We start from the raw sequence: 23153 nt of genomic DNA, 5'->3' as shown, positions 1-23153 counted from the left end.
GGAAGCAGGAACCCAGCACGTGGCATCCCCTCGACAGCAGCTGGGCACCCCCATTAAGCAGGCCCATCGAACCCCCACCTGACAAACCCTACCTCCCCTCACATAGTGACCCCTCCAATGAGCCCCCCCCACACACTGAGACCTATACCCCCCCAATCCCCAACCAGCTTCACCTGTACCCCCACGCCATCAAGCCCCACTCTCCCAGCACCCAGACCCCTTTGCCAAGCCCCATCTTCCCACACCCAGTCCCCCCTTGATGAGCCCCAACCACCTTCATCTGGATCCCCTGCAGAGTCTCATTGCTCCTGCACCTGGAACCCCACAATGAGCCACTCAGCACCCAGATCCCCCACTGAGCTGCCTGCACCCAGACTGCTTCACACAGAAATCTCCCACCCCACATCCGGATCCCTCCACACTTGGATCCTGCAGGGCTGAGCCTGCCCACTCACACCTGGTGCACCTGGCAAAGAGGGGCAGGGCCCTGGGGTGTTTCTGGGACAGGTCCAGCCCTTGCACTGTGTCAGAGTCTCACTGCTGAGTCCCTGTACTGGGGGAAGTGGGAGCTTCATGATGATCTCCCACCTCAATGCAGCCAGTGGCCTGCCATGCTTGAGACACATTTATTTATTAACAAATAAAATTTGCAAAATTTTAAAATGTTGTGGCATAATTTTTAATGTTTTAGTGCAGAATTTTAAATATGTTGGCTGTACTTGATCTGTACTTGATCTACTATACTCTGTTTCTAAAATATTGTTGTGCTTTATGTGCAACAAAAGCAAAGCAGGGTTTGCACATGTTATTCAGTGTCAATAACATCTCAGTTTTCAAACAAAATGTAACATCTGAATCTCTTCATTTTGCAGTAGCATTAAACAGCTCAACAAGTAGGAAAACAGGATGACAGTATGTGTGCTGTATTTTGGACATACTGAAAACTATCTTTAAATGTGATTTTTTTTCCTGATATCTCCTTTACATTCTATGAATACTCTGTTTCCCTGTAGTTCTTACAAACAGGACATAATTTAAAGGAGATATTTTTTCTCATTTTATATTTAAAATCTGTTTTTCAGCACTGACTGTTGACCCAATTAAAATTGTAATTTGGTACAGATCAGAAAGGTAATTACATTTGCTCTTATGAGTTAAAAGAAAATAATTCACTTTCCTCCCAAACTAAGTATCTTTAGTACAGAATAAGATTACACCTGAACAATCTGTACATCCAGGATAACTTCAGAAAGCTCATGAATATTTTAAAAGATAATCAACTGTGTTTATCTGACTAAATTAAAAGTTGCTGAAATGTCTAACAGAATTGTGACATATCGACTAATAAGCAGCTGTGTCACCACTGCCCTGCAACCTTGGGTGCCTTACAATGCCTTGCTGAAGTATCTCCCACCTGGGCTGCTCACAAATAGCCTTCCAGCATGCAAGTCAGACCCTGACTGTCTGTGTGCAACTGCAGCCTGCCAGCCACACTTAGGTTACATTCTGACTCTTGCCAGCCTTGATTATACTGCAAGATGACCCACACACCCCCTCTTAGATTTTCCTGCAGAAATGTATGTCCAGTACTGCCTAGCCCAGGGGTTCTCAAACTGGGGTCGGGACCCCTCAGGGGGCTGCTGTACAGACGGAGGAGACCCTGTGTGGAAGGGCTGGGGGCGGTACAGCTGCGCCGGAAGAGCTGCTGGCAGCCCCACATTCTGCTCCTCCTGTGTCTTTCCATTAAGCCGTACCAGCTATAAATATCTTGTTGGTACGGCGTACTGGACCATACTGCCCTATTGCATTTCTGAGTGAATGCAATAAGAAGGGAGAGAGAAAGGGGTCCCTTTGAATGTTTGTCTCTCCTTTTTATAGCTTCAGTCCCTCTCTTGAAAAACATTTCCAGCTGGACACTAGGAGACAGTCTATGTGGTAGGATGTTCCCTGCTCACTTTTTCTCACCTGTTTGAGCTTTCTTTGTTTCCCTTCCTGGTTGATGTCTGTTTACTGCTTAAATGCAAATTAAGCAGAGCACACATTCCTTTGTTTAGGACAGACCTGTTTACCAACTTCTATTTGGGCAGGGCTATGGGATTTGGAATGTGTCAATAACACCATACAAGGGTATTCTATAACTTCACATATAATGTTGCCACATAAATTTTACAAGGACAATGACCAGCAAATTGTGAGTTTTCAAATGGTACCTCACCAGGCATACTTTGTACAAAGAGTATTACAATAGCATGTAGGAATAATTATGCAAGTGACTTGAAACTATTTACACCCACAATTTAACCTATTTTAAAATTCTCATAAATTACCTGAAGAGCAGTTAGAACAACAATCATTAATACCTTAACTTAATTACACATTAATTTCTTCAAATATACCGTATGCATAATATTTCAGTAAGTTGTATTTATAAGGAAAGTTTGAAGAGTTAAGGTTGTTTAGATGCCTTACCTGCGTATTTATTACTTGAACATGTTTCAATTTCTTTTAAAAGTATTTTTACATCTGAAATTTCTGGGTTTATAATGCTTGCTTTAAGGATAATTACCATGCCACTGTGGGTTTTTTTTTTTAAACCTTTGAATTACCGCTATATAGATTTAATCTTAAATCCAGCTCAATTAATTTTTTGATCTGGTAAATAAGCATGCTGCTAGACAGACATTTTCCCTTTTTTTTTTTTTTAAACTAACAGATTCATTCTTTTATAACAGAAATCTTATAAAGCTTGTTTTACAACTTAGAGATCAAATTAATATATATACAAATGCACAATTATAAATTGGCCTATGGAAGTCTCTAAAGCTGTGTGACACCTACTACCACTCACTTTCCTCAACTCTAGGATATTGAACACATATTGAGCTTGATGCTTTTCTACTTTTCATTTTCCTTGTCAGTCTGACAGTCGATAGCATCAGTTAAAATCTTACAGTATCTCATGCTTAGGTCTAAAACTTCTGTTTTTCTTACATTAAGATGTGTCTGTTTATTAGCTGCCCTATCAAAACTCTACACAATAGTAAGCTTTTCTCCTTTTCCCTCCTGTTTCCTTATTTTAATATCTTAATTTTAAGTTTCATTTTGACCATCATTGAAGGGTTTTCTTCCTTACTTTCTATTCAAAGAAAATTCTCAACTATTAGGTCATTTTCATTTAAAGGTCTTCAACAAACTCACTTCCATCAAGTCACACAGTTCTAAGTCTTCCCAGGTTTACTGAAGTAGGAAAAAATCAGTTTTGAGGGAATCTGGGTGTGTGTTAGTTTTTGTACGTCAATCATATGTATTATATGGCTTGTACAGCTTAAGAGTATTGGGTGCATGCATTCTAAATAAATCATATGTATCATATATAAATAAATGCTTCCCCAAATGCCCACCTGATCATCTGACTCCAAGTTCTCTTCCCCTTAATGTGTCCCTCTCACTTCTTCTGTCTCCAGATCTCTGTATGCCCTTTCTTCATCCCCATTTTGGGGTATCCATTCTCTCCCCCATAAACTCCACCTGGCTCTCTTATCTGAAGTTTTGCCCACTTCACAAACCTGTCCCTTTCCCCCATCCTTAGTGGGAAGGCACTAACACATACTGCACTATTTTTCCATTTACTCAAGATTAAGTTGCTGCACCAGATCAAATAATTAGTCCCTGATCTCTGCTGCTATCGTCCAACATTCTGCACTGTAAAGCGGGAGAACTGGCAGCTATGGTGACCCTAGCAGCAGCAGCTAAGAGTCTTTGGGATTGAGCTGCTAGAGCACTCTTGGTGCTATAATAAAAGAAATAACTTTAACTGTCAGATATGGCCCATATACAGTGAATGGGAGAGGCAAATACAGCTTTTCAGAACAGCATCAGTAAGATATTATCACCATTGACTGGTAATTGCCCACATGGATACACAAACTGCCTCCATTCTCAAATATCTGGGCAAGAGAGAAGTTACATAAATGGAGAAAAACTAAATTTGATTTGAAAATAGGATTATTTTTTCTAAGGCCTGGTCTACACTAGGAGTTTATGTCGAATTTAGCAGCGTTAATTCGACTTAACCGTGCACCCGTCCACACCAGGAAGCTAATTAGTTCAACCTAGAGGGCTCTTTAGTTCGAATTCTGTACTCCTCCCCGACGAGGGGAGTAGCGCTAAATTCGACATGGCTATGTCGAATTAGGCTATGTGTGGACGGAAATCGACCTTAGTAGCTCCGGGAGCTATCCCACAGTGCACCACTCTGTTGACGCTCTGGACAGCAGTCCGAGCTCGGATGCTCTGACCAGCCACACAGGAAAAGCCCTGGGAAAATTTGAATTCCTTTTCCTGTCTGGCCAGTTTGAATCTCATTTCCTGTTTGGACATCGTGGCGAGCTCAGCAGCACTGGCAGCGATGCAGAGCTCTCCAGCAGAGGAGTCCATGCAATCTCAGAATAGAAAAAGGGCCCCAGCATGGACCGACCAGGAAGTCTTGGATCTGATCGCTGTGTGGGGCGATGAGTCTGTGCTTTCGGAGCTGCGCTCCAAAAAACGGAATGCAAAGACCTACGAGAAGGTCTCCAAAGCCATGGCACTGAGAGGATACAGCCGGGATACAACGCAGTGCCGCATGAAAATCAAGGAGCTGAGACAAGGCTACCAAAAAATCAAAGCGGCAAACGGACGCTCCGGATCCCAGCCCCGCCGCTTCTACGAGGCACTGCATGCCATTCTTGGTGGGTCTGCCACCACTGCCCCACCAGTGACCGTGGACTTTGATGATAGGATAGTGTCGACAGGCAGTTCCTCGGCGATGTTCGCGGATGGGGAAGATGAGAAAGGGTTTGTGGAGGACAAGGCAGGCGACAGCGCTTACAATGCTGATTTCCCCGACAGCCAGGATCTCTTCATCACCCTCACAGAGATCCCCTACCAACCCTCCCCGGCCGTTGACCCGGACTCTGAATCAGGGGAAGGATCAGTCGGTAAGTGCTATAAACATGTAGACATTTATTTTTTAAAGAACAGGAATATAAACTATGTGAAAAGAAGGTCAATACATATGGGGATAGAACAGAAATCCTCTTGGGAGATTTCCACGAAGCTCTCCTGGAGGTAATCGAAAAGCCTACGCATGAGGTTCCTGGGGAGAGCTGCCTTACTGGGTGCTCCGTGGTAGCACACTCTTCCATGCCAGGCTATCATCAGGTACTCTGGGAGCATTGCCTCCACGAGTATGGCAGCATAGGCCCCTGGTTTGTGCTGACTTTCATGCAGCATGCGCTCTCTATCTCTCTCAGTGACCCTCCTCAGGGTGATCTCGCTCAGCGACTCCTGCATCTAATTAGGGGAATTAGCGTAATGTTAGTATTGGGAATGCTTCACTTTTCCTTTGCATAACAATAAGCGTCAGTTTACAGCCACGTGGTGGAGGCTGCAGAGGGGCAGCATACAGGGATCTTTCGCGGGGACAGCCGTGAGGGGGTGGAACAGGGGCAGAGTTTATGCTTTCCGGATTGCCTGCAGCAGGAGGGCACTGCTATACATTAAGTTTTAAGCAGCCTAAAGTCTACGGCTTACCATGCCTGGCTGCTACACGGATTCTGCTGTCCTGCCCCGCTTGTCTGATCTCCAGTGCAAGACCCCAGGCAATGAAAGCGAAGGCCGAAAATTCGAACTAGTCCTGAGTGCGCATGAGATAGGTGCTGTGCATGGTCTTGTTCCCAGAGACAGACTACACTGTGTTCATTGTTCGCAAAAATGTATCTTTGCAAGGAATTCACTCCCTTTTTCCCATCACACAGCTTCGACTATCTCCAGACCTGCCCCAGCATCCCCCTCACAGAGGCTGGCGCAGATTAGGCGTCGAAAGAAAAAGACATGGGACGAGATGTTCGCTGAACTTATGGGCTGCTCCCGAGCCGAGGCGGCCCAGCAGAGCCAGTGGAGGGAGAACCTCTCTCAGTACCAGCGCTCACACAGCGAACGGGAAGAGAGGTGGCGTGAGGAAGACAAGCAGGCAACTCAAACGCTGCTTGGACTAATGAGGGAGCAAACGGACACGCACCGGCGCCATGTGGATGTTCTGCAGGACCGCAGGCAGGAGGACAGAGCCCCCCTGCAGTGTATCTGCAACCGCCCTCCCCCACCACAAAGTCCCATACCCCACTCACCCAAAATAACAAAAAGGAGGGGCGCCAGGGGCCGTGAAAACTGTCACCGCACCCCAGCAGAGAGCTCAATTACCCAAAAGCTCTCATTCCCTAAATTTTTAGAAGTCCTTCCCTTGCTGACTCACCTAAGCCCCAATCCCAGTTTCATCCCCCAACTGTCTAGTTGATTATTAAAAGTACTTTGCTGTTAATTACTGTTTCCATCATGTTTTTGTACAGAAGACTGTGTTGGAAGGGGGGGGAGGGGGTTGGTAATTGCATAGGACAGTCACCTTTACCAGGGTACAGACACGGGGACAGGATCAGCAGCAGGTCACACACACAGTGCAGTCAGTAGGCACCCTGGTCGGTATGGGAGGTGGTTTCCATGTTCTGTGTGGGTTGGGGGGGTACGTGACTTTGTAGCGGGGGAGGGCGGTTACAGATCTTATGCAGTGGTCCTTGTCCTGGACCACAGAGCCACGCAGCAGGGGAATCTGTAACCGTCCTCCCCCGCCACAAGGTCACATAGCCCCCGCACGCAGAGTCCCAAAAAGGAGGGATGGTAGGCTCCGTTGAAACAACCAGTCTGGCACTGCAGACCGCTCTAGGAGCAGGAGCCTGTCATTCCTCGAGTTTAGAGGCGGTCTTTACATCACTGCACACCCTACCCAGCACAGTCTGCATCCCAGTTTCAACCCTTTAACGCAAAGTCATTAATAAAGAAACGTTTGTTAAGTAACAATGGAACATGTATTTTATTTTTACACGTGTGTTGGAAGGGGGGAAACGGGGTGAACGGGGTATGTAACTGCAGAGGATAGTCAACAGTAACTGGGTAAAGAAACAGGGGCAGGTTCAGCTTCTCTGTAAAGAAACTGAATAGTCACAGGTCACGCTGCTCGCTGAGGAACCTAGGTTTCAAAGCCTCCCGGATTCACAGCGCTTCCCGCTGGGCTCTTCTAATCACACGGGTGTCTGGCTGAGCGTAATCAGCAGCCAGGCGATTTGCCTCAACCTCCCATCCCGCCATAAAGGTCTCCCCCTTGCTCTCACAGAGATTGTGGAGCACACAGCAAGCTGCAATAACAATGGGGATATTGGTTTCGCTGAGATCCGAGCGAGTCAGTAAGCTCCTCCATCTCCCCTTGAGACGCCCGAAAGCACACTCCACCACCATTCTGCACTTGTTCAGCCGGTAGTTGAAGAGTTCTTTGTCACTGTCCAGGGCGCCTGTATAGGGCTTCATGGGCCAGGGCATTAGCGGGTAGGCTGGGTCCCCGAGGATCACTGTAAGCATCTCCACATCCCCAACAGTTATTTTGTGGTCCGGGAAGAAACTACCTTCCTGCAGGCGTCTAAACAGACCAGAGTTCCTAAAAACACGCGCGTCATGAACCTTGCCCGGCCACCCGACGTTGATGTTGGTAAAGCGTCCCCTATGGTCCACCAGTGCTTGCAGCACCATTGAAAAGTAGCCCTTTCTGTTAATATACTGGCTGGCCTGGTGTGCCGGTCCCAGGATAGGGATGTGAGTTCCATCTATAGCCCCACCGCAGTTTGGGAATCCCATCGTGGCGAAGCCATCTATGACGACCTGGACGTTTCCCAGGGTCACTACCTTTGAGAGCAGTAGCTCAACGATTGCGTGGGCTACTTGCATCACAGCAACCCCCACGGTAGATTTGTCCACGCCAAAGTGGTTCGCTACTGACCGGTAGCTGTCTGGCGTTGCAAGTTTCCAGAGGGCTATGGCCACTCGCTTCTGCACAGTCAGGGCTGCTCGCATCCGGGTGTCCTTGCGCTTCAGGGCAGGGGACAGCAAGTCACACAGTTCAAGGAAAGTGCCCTTACGCATGCGAAAGTTTCGCAGCCACTGTGATTCATCCCAGACCTGCAGCACTATGCGGTCCCACCAGTCTGTGCTTGTTTCCCGGGCCGAGAATCGCCATTCCACAGCATGAACATGACCCATTGCCACCATGATCTCCATGGCGCGGGATTCCGTGCTTTGTGACAGGTCTGTGCCACTCTGACACTTCATGTCGTCACCGTGCTGCCGGAGCCTCCTCGCCCGATTTCTCAGCAGCTGACTGTGGAAGAGGTGGACGATAAGGTGCGAGAAGTTGACAACGGCCATAAGTGCAGCGATGATCGCAGCGGGCTCCATGCTCGCAGTGCTGTGGCGTCCGCGCTGTCACTGACCAGAAAAGTGCACGAACAGATTTCCCGCCGGCGCTTTCAGGGAGGGAGGGTGGGAGTGACGGTTGAATGATGACAGTTACCCAAAACCACCCTCGACACATTTTTTCCCCCAGCAGGCATTGGGGGCTCGCCCCAGAATTCCAATGGGCAGCGGGGACTGCGGGAACTGTGGGATAGCTGCCCACAGTGCACCGCTTCCAATGTCGACGCTTGCCCCGTTAGTGTGGACTCACAAAGTCGAATTAGTGTCTTTAGTGTGGATACACAAATTCGACTTTGTAAGGTCGATTCCACAAATTCGAGTTAAGTTGAATCGAATTACTCTTGTAGTGTAGACATACCCTAAGGTGTTACTAGCAACAAAGCCATTTCTAAAGATATAATTTTTAAACTGATAGTGTGTGTCTACAAAAACTAACAGCTTCAGAATTAAACCTAGGAACAAGCTTTTTGGCATCCAAGTGCAACTGCAAACATAATGGACTTTGGCTCACAAGTGCTTGGATTTCTGAACTGTGCCCCCAGTATTTTCACATTGCAGTTCTAAGATAAGACTAACTAATAGACTAACAAATGAGAGAGAGCTTGTACTGTGAACTTAACATCATTTTAAAATGAGGCTTATAATGGAGAATAATACACAGTAACATTTTATGCAGACTTAAAAACAAAAATTCTTCAAGCATGAACTCCTGCTAAGGGTGATGGCTATGGACAGGATTTCTGACCAACACAGCATGTGTTTAGAAGAGATAAACTTTACTGAATAGCAACCACCACATCTTTATCCATATTAGCAACTTGAAGAGAAATTTGTCTTAAATATCCTATTTTACATACAGATTTAAGAATACTCAAATAAAATTCTCTCTGCTATATAAACATTACATATGCAAGCATTTTCCTTTCAAGAGCTAATTCTATTCTTACCATTCCAATCTGCTCTCATGAAAACTTGGCTATGATTTAAAAATTTTAAAGGCTAGAGGGTGAAAAAGGAAAAGGAAAGTAGTATTCACTTTCAGCTTCTTTTATAAGACTGTATTAATTAGATCCCAAAGTACAACAGCTATACTTTTTGTTGCACAAGTAAGGAAAAGAAGTTGTTTTTTTTTTACCGTACAGTAACTGCAGTTCTTTGATACATGTTGTCCACATCTATTCCACTTCTGGGGTACATCATCTCATGCACATAAGATTGGATTCTTTTGGCCAGCAATGTCTTTGGGGCCATGCCTGTGCCTTGGATGCCCTTACGTCACACCCGCCCCACCCCCATCACCACCAAGAGGTATAAGGGCAGCACAAACCCAACTGTCCCTCAGTTCCTTCACTAACACATAATCCAGATAGTATGGGACTCTGTAGAAGTGGGAAAGGAGGGCAGATCATTGAATACTTGTGGACAAAACATCTTGAGAACCAGAGTTACTGTAGAGTAAGTAACCATTCTTCCTTCTCTGAGTGACTGTCCACACAGAGTCCACTTTTGGTAATGAGCAAGTAGTGTCTTCATGGTCAGGAAGTGGGCGCTAGAAGTCCTATTTAAATAATGATTTCAGGGCACCTCTGCCAAAGCAGATGTCAGATCCTGAAGCCTCAATTCAGGCTGTATGAAAGTGTGGGCTGATCCCCATGTAGCTGCCCTGTAAATTTCTGAAATTAGTATGCGTCTCAGAGAAGCCACAGAACATGCCAAAAGCATGGTAGAGTGGGCTTTAACCTGCAAGGGTGGATCTACTCCAGTTAACTCAGAGTCTGATCTAATATAATTAGATAGCCATTTAGACAGTCTTTGGGTGAATATTGCCTGATCTTTCAACCTGTCTGCAATGATACAACCAGCCCGAGGGATCTACTGAATTGTTCTGTCAAGGTAATATGAAAGAGACCTAACCATATCAAGGTTGTGCAATTTCCCTTAGTTGGTTGGAATGAGATTTTGGAAAGAAAACCGGCAGCTGAATCACCTGATTCAGATGAAAATCTGAAACAATCTTTGGTACAAAATTTAACGTGTTACCTAATGGTCACTTTTTTTTTTGAAACACCAAATAAGGTTGACCAGACATGAAGACCTGAATTTCCACCACTCTCTGTGTTGATGTTATAACTACTAAAAAGCCAATTTTCATAAATAGATGGTATACAGAATAAATTGCTAGGGGCTCAGGAGGAGGTCCCATTAACCATAATAAGATTATATTTATGTCTCAGGGAGGAGGGAACTCCTGGACTGCAGGAAAAGGCCCTTGAGGAATATAGCAACTGGGAAGATATGGTGGGGAAAATATGGTGTGACCCTGGACAGGAGGAGGATGAGCTGATATTGCTGCTAAATGTGCTTTTATGGAGCTGGTACATAGCCCTGTAGGCTATAGTCCAGAATAGCAGGAATCAGGACTTCTAAGGGAGACATTGTGCTGCCCAAATAGATAATCTCTTCTATTTGTCTGCAGAGATCAGTCTAGTAGAGTCCTTTCTGGTAAGCATCAATATATTCTGGACTTCAGCTGAACAGCTTCTTTCCATGGTAGTAAGCCAGGCAGCATCCACACTGTCAGAAACAATGAGGCTAGATCCAGATATTGAATCTGACCTTCATTCTTGGAGATCACATCAGGTAAGACAGGTAATTAGCAGGAGTTCATGCAGGAGTATCACAGCAATTTAATGTGAATAAGAAACAGATATAAAGTACACTTATTTGTCACAATATAAATACATTACACTTTGCTAATTTTAAAGCAGTGTCTTTTCTTCCTTCACAATCCCATCCCATTTGTTTCTGTTTTAATCTGCCACTTTCCTTTTTTGTCTTTTGCCATTCCTATATGCCCATATACTTCCCCTCTTATTCTTAAGCTCCTCCACCTCCACTTTCCTTCTGTGTTCCCGTCATTCCTATCTCATTTCCCTATCCCTGGGCCACAGTCATCTGAAGAGCTGATTTCAGCCTGAACAGGCTGCCATGATGAGTTGAAAAAAAAAATCCTTATTGCTCCCTCAAGTCACCAGCTGGTACTTTGTTCTTTTTATGTATATCAGTTGCACATGGAGCAATGGCTCATACTTCCATTCCCAATTGACTGATTGCTGGCACACAGTTGCTACTATTAAGTAAATCACCTCAAAACAACATTCCAGTTCAATCGGTAACTTTTCAAAATGGCAGTTAGTTAAATTGTCAATTTGAGTGAAGTAATGCTTAATTTGTGCCAGCAGCTGCCAGTGCTGAGCCTCAGCACCTCTAGGCTTGGCCCCAGCACTTCTGGGCTTGCCATGTCAGTTATGAAAGTAAAAAAATTGCTTTAGCCCCGGCACCAAATTGCTTGAGCCCTGGCACCTCTTTCATTACAAATTAAGCACTAGAGTGAAGCTAAGAACTGATAAAAGTTTGTTTTGTTCTGCTTTTCCCAGGTTTGCACTTTGAACAACAGATGGCTTTAAGAATAAATACAATATAACAGTTACAGTCGCTACAGGAGATCTGCTGAAACTTCTTGATTGTTCATAAACAGAGTAATAATTCTGGTTTTCAGTGACCCTGGAGACAAGGGAGCCACAGACTTCAAGAGATACTGTGTGTGCTGCATTCAGCCTGCAGATGTCAGTCACCAATATTATATGTTCCCTTATTATATGTTCAAAAACTTGTTACCCAGAGTTATGGTTGTGCTGGATAAGCAAGAAATTAAGTTTATCAAAACATTTTTTGCATTTCAAATAAAGGAAGTATTATCTGTAGTTAGTGAACTGAACTGATTGTATTGAAGTGATTGTTTCTGATCATCACGTTCTTCAAGTTTTTAGAACTAGAAGATTTCATCCTCTTACACCTAGTTCTTATTCATAGATTAAAAAAGTAATACAAGCTTTCCTGCTTTTTTAACTCCCAACTGGTTTCTTTGTTTAACAAACCAATTAAATAAATTAAAATGAAGAAAATATTCTCTCTATACCTGCAGAAGAATGTAAGACTGTCAAAAGCCAGTTTTGCACTTAAACAAATTCAGGTTCTAGATGCCTAGCCAGTGACTTCCACTAATGCATTGGTACGACTTTCTTTAAAACTTGGCAGCAAAAAGGTACTGCTTGAATTTAATTTAATTTAATTTAATATATTACAGTAAATTAACAACCACGGTCACAAATTTAAATTTAATTTTCAATGGGTTAAAATTTTTAAAAATTCAACCTTTATTTTATTTAAATTAAAAAAATTTACATAAAAATCCTTTTTTTTTTTATAAAAAATGTAATCAATTTTTTTTTCATCATGTTTCAGAGCTTTGAGTGTAGCTGAACTCAACATTCTGAAAGGGCACAAGACACTAAAGGGCTGTTAAAATTTTGGGCATTTAATTTCCTTGTTTTTATAAAAATACCTTTCTGCATCCCTATGTACCACAGCCCAGCTCTCCACATGGGTGCCTGTTCCATTTCCAAATACGAGCTCAGTGTCATGTACAGTGTCATGCACCAAACGTGCCCATTCCCAGCTCCTCATTGTATATTTGTGCCATGCACTAAGCATGCCTGTTCTCAGTTCCCCCACACCACCTTAGCATTGTGTGTCAGTGCCATAAAATGAACATGCTCGTTGACAACTCCCCATCCCAATCTCAGCGTTATGGGAGCATGTTTTGAAGGAGGAACAGAAATGGGGGATATGGATGTGGGGAAGTTTAGGGGGCAGACCTAAGACCCTGCCCACATCCCCCATTGCAGTTCTGCTCCCTTCTTTTCTTCCCCACACTCTCCTGCACTGCTCTGACCTCCCATTTTTCCCCCTAGAAGCAGCAACAAGGGGGAATGGTGAATCTGGAGCCCCTTCTCTTGCTGCTGGAGGCAGCATGAGGAAGGTGGAGAGTTCTGGGTTCCTTCCTCTCATCAGTGAACAGTGGAGGAAGGGGAGCCCTGGAGACCCTTCCCTTTCCCTGGTGAAGCTGTGGCTGATCCACTGGGAGGAACTGGGGGAAGGTGACACACAGGTGGTTCCATTTAATTCCTCTCCAAGAATGTCATCAATGGAGAAGGAGCCCAACTTTTCACCCCACATTGTTCTGCTCTGTTAGCACTTCTGAGCTCCCAGAAAGCAAAAGGTCCCTTTAAGGACAAACCCTTATTCATGCAGCAATTATAGAAAAATTACTACTTTGGAATCCCCGTTCTTCATCAAATCTTTAATCATCAAACTGGGTTTTCAAAAACATGGTGTTTGGATGCTCATGTACATTAATAAGGGTTATTATCTAAGTTGTGCCAAAGCAATTGACCTAAGGAACAAAGGTTGGCAAACAGCCACTGCTGCCACTGCTACCTTCCCAAGCCCCACCTCACACCACCTCTTCAACTGACTGCTCCAACACACACACATACCAATGCTGCACCAAAAAAAGTTATAAGAATCGAAAATGTTATGAGCAGTTCAAGTTAGGGGGCTGTGTATCAGGAACTCCTTGACCAAGTGATGCAGCAACTTTTTTTCACACTCAGTTCCATTGTTCAGAAACTGAACAAAGAATGTAAGCATGATTACATCAGGCTATCTTCCCTCTCTTCAATTAATGACAACTGCCTTGACAATATTTCAGAAGTAAAATTAAAGTCTGCATGTGAATTTTAGAGCACCTTAAAATATCTCAGAACAACACACAATTCAGACAGAGAACAAGGAAGATGTGCAAGACATATTCAACTGCTACCGGTTAGGGCACAAACTTGCAGTGCGTGGGTGTTGCTCAGATTCAATGATCCCAGCATTTCACCTTGAACCACCCAACTTTGTGATAACAGACCACATGGAAAATCTCAAGCCGTTAACAAGAATCCTAGTCTTGCTTCACTTACATATTACACACAAATACATCAGTTTAGCTTGTGCCGACCTGGATTTAAAAACTTTACCTTCAGTAACTTTTGCAATCTTGATTTCCCAACAGGACAGTGGGGGCTGTGCACTAACTGAAATAAATCCCAAGCAGCTGAGATCAATTTGAGGAGTAGAAAAACAGTTTGAGCCCCACATGTGCACAAACAAAAAAGTAACAAGCAGGTGATTTTGTAAACAATTGATTTTGAGTAGCTGTATTTTGTTCTAACCCAAATTTGGAACACCACCCCTATACCGCACTTGCAAGAGGCAACAATTTTCAGACAATCCAAGCAAGCACTTGTATTTTAGAGCACTTATAATATTCACCTTTTAAGGAGAAAGCAATACACAACCTTAACTATAGCTGACCTGGTACTCCACTATAATATGTAACCAAGATCCTCCCACCTAACCTGTATTCCATAAAGAGAGGATTTACCATGTCTCTTTTGATTTTATAGTTACTCCACACCATACATCTCAGTGATAAAATTATACTGATCACTTCTTGCCAAGCCAAACATTCTAGCTTGCCCATTTTTGTAATTAAAACTTCTAGAATTAGCATAAAGGCAGCTGTGCTTTTTAATCTCTACAGTATGGCCACTGCTAATAGCCTCTTTCAGCTGAAGTCCTGCTTGTGCTCATACTGATAACACATTGTCTTATTTGTCCTTGACACTGAAAGTGCAATACTTCATAATGAATGCTTCCCTGATTCTCAGTGCATCCAAAGAAACTGACAGCATTTACAGTGCAACTCAAGTGCAGTTCAGTATCTGCTGCCTTTCCCCACAACTTAACCCCTTACAAAAACCCACTCATTTTCATGCTCAGTAATTTGGTTCCTTCATGTTTAATCAGAGCCCATCACCTCAACAAAGCTTCACTTGTTAAAACTGTGTGAATATACCAGAACAGAGGCAGAAGAGAGGAACAAACAAACGAAAAAGGAAGGCGAGACCAGACAGGGAAAAGTGACCATAAAGGAGGGAATGGGAAAGGAAGAAACAGTAGTAGTGAGTGACAGACAGAGCATAAAATAAGAGAGGGCAAACACTAGACAGAGTGAAGGAGAATAAACACGGAAAGTAGGGAAAAACAATAGAAAATGGGTGAGAGATAGACAAAGTGAAGGACAGAACATAGACAGGGCAGAGAACATAAGATATAGCATTACAAGAAAAAGTTTTTAGAGAAGAGAACACAAAGGTCATAATATTACAAAAACAATTTTTGCTCTTTTTCAAATGTTTTCAAAACTTAGAATATTTTACAACTTTCAGAAAACTAACACATCGCTGAGGATGCTAAGAATTACATTCTACAAGTTATATTGACTAAAACATTGATTATAAACAATTAAAATTCAATTCCAAATTTGTGGGAGAATGTTAAACACTCTTGCTTTTAAAAGCAGAATCTGTCAAAATGACCCCTCCGAGATTTGTTGTTCTAAAACAAACCCTGTTTATACTGTACAGGGCTTGATTCTGCCACTCTTATTCACAATGAGTAGGGCCTAGCTCCATGAGAGTAGAGTTCCTTAGTGAGAAAATAATTTTAAGTGTGTCAGAATCAACCCATAGTTTGCACTAAAACACTTCAAAATGCACAACATGTTACCATTTGAATTGTCTAAAATATTTAATATTTTCTCCCACAGATCAACTTTGACAGGGTTCCAAAAGACATTTCAGAACCGAAAGCACTAGTAAGAATAATAGGAAGCATGATGGCCATTTCAGGAAAAAATGGCTACTCACCTTTCGTAACTGTTATTCTTCTTCATGCCCATTCCTATCAGGTGTATGTGTGCGTGCGCACAGCAACCAGAAGATTTATCACCTAGCAGTTGGGTTGGTCCAGGTGCCCCCTGGAGCGGTGCCAACATGGTGCCCAATATAGAGCCCTACCAACCCGCCGCCTCCTCAGTTCCTTCTTGCCGGCTACTCCAAAAGAGGAGTAGGTGGGTGGGTATCGGAATGGACATGAACAACACATCTTGAAGAACAGTTATGAGAAGGTGAGTAACTGTTTTTTTTGTTCTTCGAGTGTTTGTTCATGTCAATTCCAATCAGGTGACTCCCAAGCCTAAGTTCAGGAGATGGGGTCAGAGTTGTCCACTGGCTGGACCGCTGCTCTACCGAAGGCCGCATAATCTCTGGCCTGCTGGGTAATCGCATAATGCGCGGTGAAAGTATGCATGGCGGACCACTCTGCATATTTCCTGGGTCAGAACTTGCACCAGGAATGCTGTTGAATAAGCCTGCGCCCTAGTGGAGTGCGTTGTGAGCAGGGGCAGGCACCTCTGGCAGGTTATAGCGTTCACAGATGCAGAACATGATCCATGAGGAAATTCATTGGGAGGAAACTGGAAGATCTTTCAGCCTGTCTGCCACAGCCTCAAACAGTTGAATGGACTTCCTAAACAATTTTGTTCTTTCAATGTAAAAGGCTAGCACTCTGCAGACATCCAATGAATGAAGCCTCTGCTCCCTGCCGCTCGAGTGCAGCTTAGGATAGAACACTGGAAGGAAGATGTCCTGGTTGATGTGAAACTGGGAGACAACCTTTGGAAGGAAAGCTGGATGTGGCCTGAGCTGAATCTTGTCCTTACAGAACACAGTTTAAGGAGGCCCTGATGTTAGGGCCTGGAGCTCAGACACTCTCCTGGCTGAGGTTATCAATACCAGAAACACCACCTTGTATGACAGGTAGAGCAGGGAACAAATTGCCAGCGGTTCGAAGGGCAGACCCACCAATTTGGAAAGGACCCGATTGAGGTCCCAGTTTGGGGCTGGTTGTCGGACATGCGGATATAGCCTGTTAAGACCTTTCAGGAAACGGCTGATCATAGGGTTGGCAAACACCAACTGGCCCTCTGCACCTGGACGGACGGCAGAGATGACGGCTAAGTGATGACATGGACAGTCCCTGCTGCTTGAGATGAAGAAGGTAGTCCAATATGAGTGGCATAGAGGCAAGCGTCGGGGACAGATGTTGCTGCGCTGACCAGACTGAGAATCTCTTCCACTTGGCAAGGTAGGTAGTCCTGGTGGAGGGTTTCCTTCTGCCAAGGAGGACTTGTCTAACTGGGTCTGAGCAGGAGAGCTCCATGGGGTTCATCTATGGAGATTCCAGGCCATGAGGTGCAATGACTCCAGGTTCGGGTGCTGGAGATGGCTGTGATCCTGAGTTATTAAGTCCGTGAGGTGTGGCAAGGTGACTGGGGCTTCCACGGACTTTCCAGGAGAGATGTGTACCAATGTTGGCGAAGCCAGGCTGGAGCTAACAATATCACTGAAACCCCTTCCTTCTGTATCTTGAGGAGTACCTTGTGAACGAGAAGGATGGGCTCGAACGTATAGAGAAGACGGCCTCCCCATGGGAGAAAGAAGGCATCCATGATGAAGCCCGGCCTGTGATTGAGGAAGGAGCATAACTGCTGGCACTTCCTGTTGCGTCCTGTGGTGAACAGGTCCATCTGGGGAAAGCTTCACCCCAGGCATAGGGACCACTCATGGCTATGAAAAGACCTGCTGATACAGTCCGCCAACTCGTTCTGTATTCCCAGGAAGTACAATGCTTGCAGGCGTATCGAGTGAGCTACATAAAAGTCCCACAGCATGAGGGCTTCCTGGCACAGGGCAGAGGAGAATGCATCCCTCTTTGTTGATATAGAATATCGCTATGGTGTTCTCTCTATATACAGACTGCCAAATGCGCTTGTCATGACAAAAACAAGGGGAAGTTCCAGTTAACCGTCACTGGCAGTAAAAAGGAAATGAGGGCGTGGCAGGTAGGTAGGGCCTTATACTGAGCGTCATGATGGCACCACTGCAGGGGGTGCCCGGACAGATCTGATGGATACTACTAGGGAAAAAATCTTTTGGCTGCCGTGCACGCATGCGCGCACACACTTGATTGGAATTGACATGAACAAGCATTCGGAGAAGAATAGCTAATATAGGCATAAAACTTCTCAGTACCCCTATAAATTGAAACTAAAAGACAGGGTTGTCGGGGGGAGTTGTTTGTTTTTTACAGTATTCATGCACATCAACCCAATCAAAACCTTCCTTTGTTTCAGTAGGACTGACCACTTATACAACAAGTAATGCAATGATCCCCACACTGCCATTCATTCATTCTCTCAACACAGATGGGAAAACGTTTCTATACAAGACAAAACTTAATTTTGCTTCAATATTGCCACTTTATGCCATCCAGATATGTACAGATCACCTCAACCACTACAACCTCAATTGTATGTGTATGGGGGGGCGGGGTTTTTGAAACATTTTGTCAAGGACAACTCTTCAAATTAATTGGGGGTCTGAGGGCCAGAGCCCAGCCAATTGATAGTTCTATGTAAATTATAGTGATTTTAAGGTTATTTTTCTTAGATCATGAGAGAAAAAGAAAAAAAATTACTAAAACAACACACAAGAACCTTTAGTGTCTTTCAAACCTCTAGTTTATTGGCAAACTCCCTTTGAAAGCTGCTCTCTCTTCACCCACATTGTTTCTTCCCAGCTGACTCTGCAGTTGCTCCCATAGCTCTCCACAATGGCTTACCCATTTTCCCCTCCTTCCTCCTTACGCCTCCTCCCCTATACTCAACAGCTCCTTTTTCTGGTCCCTGGGACTGATTTCTGCCCCTGTCTGGCCTCGGCACATCTGAGCTTATGAGAAACAGCTGCAGGGTACAGAACTGAGAAGCAGCTGCCTAAATCTAAAAAGAATATGAAGAAGGGGTCACTGAGCAGCCAAGAAGGTTCAGTGTGTTTCAAAAAACAGCTATACTACTGCTGCTTAACCCCCTTCCCACTCTCTGTTTCACGACCTGGGCAAGGATCCACTACCACAGCACCAACCCAGCCCACCTACTGTCAGCCCAGATGACAGAGTAGCCCAGACCAGCAGTAGCCCAGACCAACAATACTGTAGAGGCAAATGTAGTGCCCTAGTATGGCCTCTGCAGACTCTCAGGCTACATGTAGACAGGGATAAAAAAAACTGCAGCTGGCCCAGGTAAGCAGGTTTATGCTCTGGAGCTGAAAAAAAATCATTGTGTAGATGCTTGGGCTCGGGCCAGAGCCTGTTTTCTGAGATGTTGCAAGAGTGGAGGGTCCCAGAGCTTGGGTTTCAGCCTGAACCCAAACGTCTAGTTTTAGCCCCACAGTCCAAGCCCCACAAGCCTAAATCAATTAACCCAGGCCAGCCACTGGTCTTTTAGCCCTTTGTAGATGTACCCTTATAAGTGAAAACAGTACCAGGACATTAGTTGGGACTGTTTGATCCCAGCCAAATCAGGACTATTGATAGAGCTTTCAATTCAGCTATGTGATTTCCTCGTCATTGTTAATATAAGCCTGAAAGGATGTTTTCTCTTTAACCCATGTGTAACTATCCCAATCAAATTAAGAGAGAATCAGAAAGTAACATGTACACTAAATATTTTTGCCATCTCTTGAGCTTGCAAAAACAAAATTATTCAGTATTTAAATGGTCCCAACTAAGCTGTAAATATATTGTTTACCTATAGACAGATCTGCAGAGGAATAATGCTAAGTTATTACCACCATGGCCAAACCAAGTTCATATCTGCTGTAGAAAGAAGCAGTTTCTGAAAAGTATTTTGCAGAGGTTTTCAAACAACACAATCTTCTCTCATATAGTCTTTGTAACCGATCAAGTCTCTATTGACCAAGCAAGTAGCATTACTGAGGTTGCTTTCAACAGTGCTTTGCTTGATTCAGGATACTTTCCATCTCACTTCTCCTGTACTGCTGTCAGCTGGATTGCACATTGCCCAACCACTTTGGGCATCAAAGTGTGCTTTCTGGCTCTTAACAATGCAAACATAATTTGTCTTAATTTTAGTCAATAACTACTAATCAAAAAGTAGTAATTTTAAAAAGGTACTTACATTGAATTTAATAATGTCATATATCAAGTACCGAGGAACGACTTGTCCATTTACTTTGTCAACGATCATTTCCTTAAAAGAAAAAAAGATAACACTCCCTTAATATCTGCAATTCAAGAATAATATAAAAGTCTCACAATATGCAGTACATCTATAGAACTGTAGCAATGCTAACCACTACTGCTACAAGGCTCCATCCAAAGTTCTATTACCAAGCATATTTTTACAGGAGTTTACAAGTGTTATAAAAATATTCTTCACGTTTGAAGTGTGCCATATAAAGTTCTCAACAAAACCAAGGCAAATCAGTGTTAAGACACTGTTCTGAGCTGGAACTGTTGTGCTTCAGTGTTTCATCGGTCTCAAAATGTGTTAGCTTAAAAGTATGTGATCCTATTGAAAATCATTTTGGAAAATTGTGAAATTGTAATCCTAAATCACTTAGGCACATCTGAAAAATCTCACGTACAGTGTATAAGCACAGTGGCCATTAAAGACTGAACTTTTTTATTTTGGGAGGGGCTTGGTTTGCTCAGATCAGATGATTTAACAATACTTTAACATTTTTCTGACTATACAGACAGCAGAGTGGACTTAAAAATGTTACTTATGTATTAGTTACTATCCCTCACTAACCAATAAGGCTCCTTTAAATGAAGTATTCCACATGGTGTTTAAATCACATGAATTAAGGCAGAGCTTTATGCTTCTGTAGCACATTTCATATGACTACCAGTCCAAATTAACATTTGCAGCTAATTAGACCAGAGTCAAAAATACATACATCTCCACACTAAATTAAGCAACCCTCTATATTTTTTTCTCACTTCCCCATCTTAGAATTATTTTGATGTCCATCTCTTAGGGCTAGTCTACACTTACCTGCCGGGTCGACGTGGTGAGTTCGACTTCTCGGAGTTCGAACTATCGCGTCTAATCTGGACGCGATAGTTCGAACTCCCCGTGCGCTCCGGTCGACTCCGGTACTCCACCACTGCAAACAGCGGTGGCGGAGTCGACCTTGGAGCCGCGGACTTCGATCCCGCGGTGTCTGGACGGGTAAGTAATTCGAACTAGGGTACTTTGAGTTCAGCTACGCTATTCACGTAGCTGAACTTGTGTACCCTAGTTCGACCCCCGCCCTTAGTGTAGACCTGCCCTTACTGTTGTCCCCTTCTTGAGGACACATGGCTAAAGCTGTGAGCTTGTCATGGAGGTCACAGATTCCGTGACTTCCTGTGATTTCTGCATGGCTGGTGCACCTGGCCCGGGAGGTGCCTCAGCAGCTCAGGCAGTCCTGGACCAGTCGCACCGGCCACTCCTGGGGCAGTCATGGGCCACCGCGCCTCTTCCCCTCAACCTCTGCAGCAGCAGGAGTTTGAGCATGGGAGGGGGCAGAGATTGGGGCCCGGGATAGGGTGAGGATTCTGGGTGGCGCTTACCTTGGGGGGGGGGCCCCCTGGAAGTGCCAACATCCCCCTCCTTCAGCTCCTAGGTGGAGGCGTGGCCAGGCAGCTCTGCACACTGCATTCGCCCCGAGCACTAGCTCTGTAGCTCCCATTGGCCGGGAACTTATTGAGGACAAGGACACAGAGAAGGCAAACCTATCAGGTAGCCAGGAGCATTTTGCAACCCAGCTAAGCCTGACCCAGATGAGCCTAGAGACAGAAACCACTGAGGGAGGGGAAGGGAGATCAGATGGGGGGGTTTTTTTGTTTTTATTTTTCTTTTTCTTTTTAAAGGCATTAATACACCTAACTTTCTTCACAGGCCCCAAAACTTCACACACACTGTTCTCTCTCCTCCCCTCTCTCAGAATGGTGGTCAAACTGTCAGGCAGGGAACAGACCAATTCCTTTTGAAAGTATCAAGTTTATTGTAAGAATACACAGTGCAAAACATAACAGAAACAATTTAGATAATGCTTTCCCAGCCAGAAGGCCGAGAAGCGCAAGTCAAAAACATTCCCAAATGCATGCTTTTGGCAAGCAGGCAGAAAGAAATTCTAGCAACGTAATAATGCAAATATAAATCTGTGCATTGCAAACAGAAAAAGAAATACACTGAAACAGATACCTAAGCATTCAAATAAAAAGAATCCATGTAAGCAACTGAACAACTGAGCATTCTTACTACAGGATTTTTATGAATAAAAACTACAGAATAAATATGTGCTTTGGTTTTCCAGTCCGAGAATCCAAGTCCAAAACAAATTAATTCTGCATTGTGCTTTGATTCAGGAATAAAAAGAGGTAGAAATGGTATGTTGCTGGCTTGGTAGGCTTGACTTTTTACTGGCTCCCAGAAGTAAGCAGCAACAACAAACCTTCTCCACTTGCAGTTTCTGATTTATTTTGGCCCGGACATCCCTTTTCTCCTCTGGAGCAATTTCAAGCAAACATTCTTTCATTTTTGCCTGTACATTTCTGGGAAGAGCAGCCTGGTTTCTCCCACACTTATGCAACAAGCTCCAGTGACATCACCTCTGTGAAGACACTGGCAGCATTCGGGCCTAGGCAACATTGAGCTGCCTTTCAGTGACGAATGCGGGAATTTTCTGTAATATTTTTATCAATGCTGTGCATAGCAGTGACTCATTTGGCTTAAAAATGCTATCCAGAGGGTACAGAAGTGTTCAATTAATGCTCCTGGGGCAATGCAAGAGAAATGAGATGTTTGTATCACTTGTCTGCAGTGACACGAACGGGTCAGTAAGCACTGGGTGGAACCAAACCATCAATGGAGGATCTGGAAAGACAATAGGAGCCCCAGTGACTGCACAACTGACTTTTCACAATGGGAGGCTCTGGCAAGAAGAACACGTGAACTCAGCATGACTTTGCAGCAGGACGATGATGGATTGAGAGGTACCAGGAGGCTGTGATAAGAAATGGGCTCACAGAGTCACAGAAATTCTCACCTGGGGGGCACAGGCAAAAGGACAGAGAGCGGATAAGCCAAAATGAATTTGACAGCACCTTGGCTGGGT

The 23153-nt window shown here is 44.2% G+C and overlaps 1 protein-coding gene across 4 annotated transcripts in view; it reads right to left on the bottom strand.

Moving 5' to 3' along the window:
• Positions 1-23153, bottom strand: part of RNGTT (RNA guanylyltransferase and 5'-phosphatase) — a 438367-nt gene that overhangs the window by 258125 nt on the left and 157089 nt on the right. For all 4 annotated transcript variants that reach the window (XR_005595781.1, XM_039528842.1, XM_039528843.1 and 1 more), the window contains exon 10: positions 20165-20236. Coding sequence is in view for 3 of the 4 variants with exons in the window: in XM_039528842.1 (XP_039384776.1) it covers positions 20165-20236 (72 nt within the window). In the remaining variant the exon portion in view is untranslated. The remainder of the gene's footprint in view (positions 1-20164; positions 20237-23153) is intronic.

The sequence above is a fragment of the Mauremys reevesii genome, linkage group 3 (assembly GCF_016161935.1).
Source record: "Mauremys reevesii isolate NIE-2019 linkage group 3, ASM1616193v1, whole genome shotgun sequence".
Classification (NCBI taxonomy): domain Eukaryota; kingdom Metazoa; phylum Chordata; order Testudines; family Geoemydidae; genus Mauremys; species Mauremys reevesii.
Note: the sequence above shows the minus strand (reverse complement) of the source record. Positions and strands in the feature narration are given on the sequence as shown.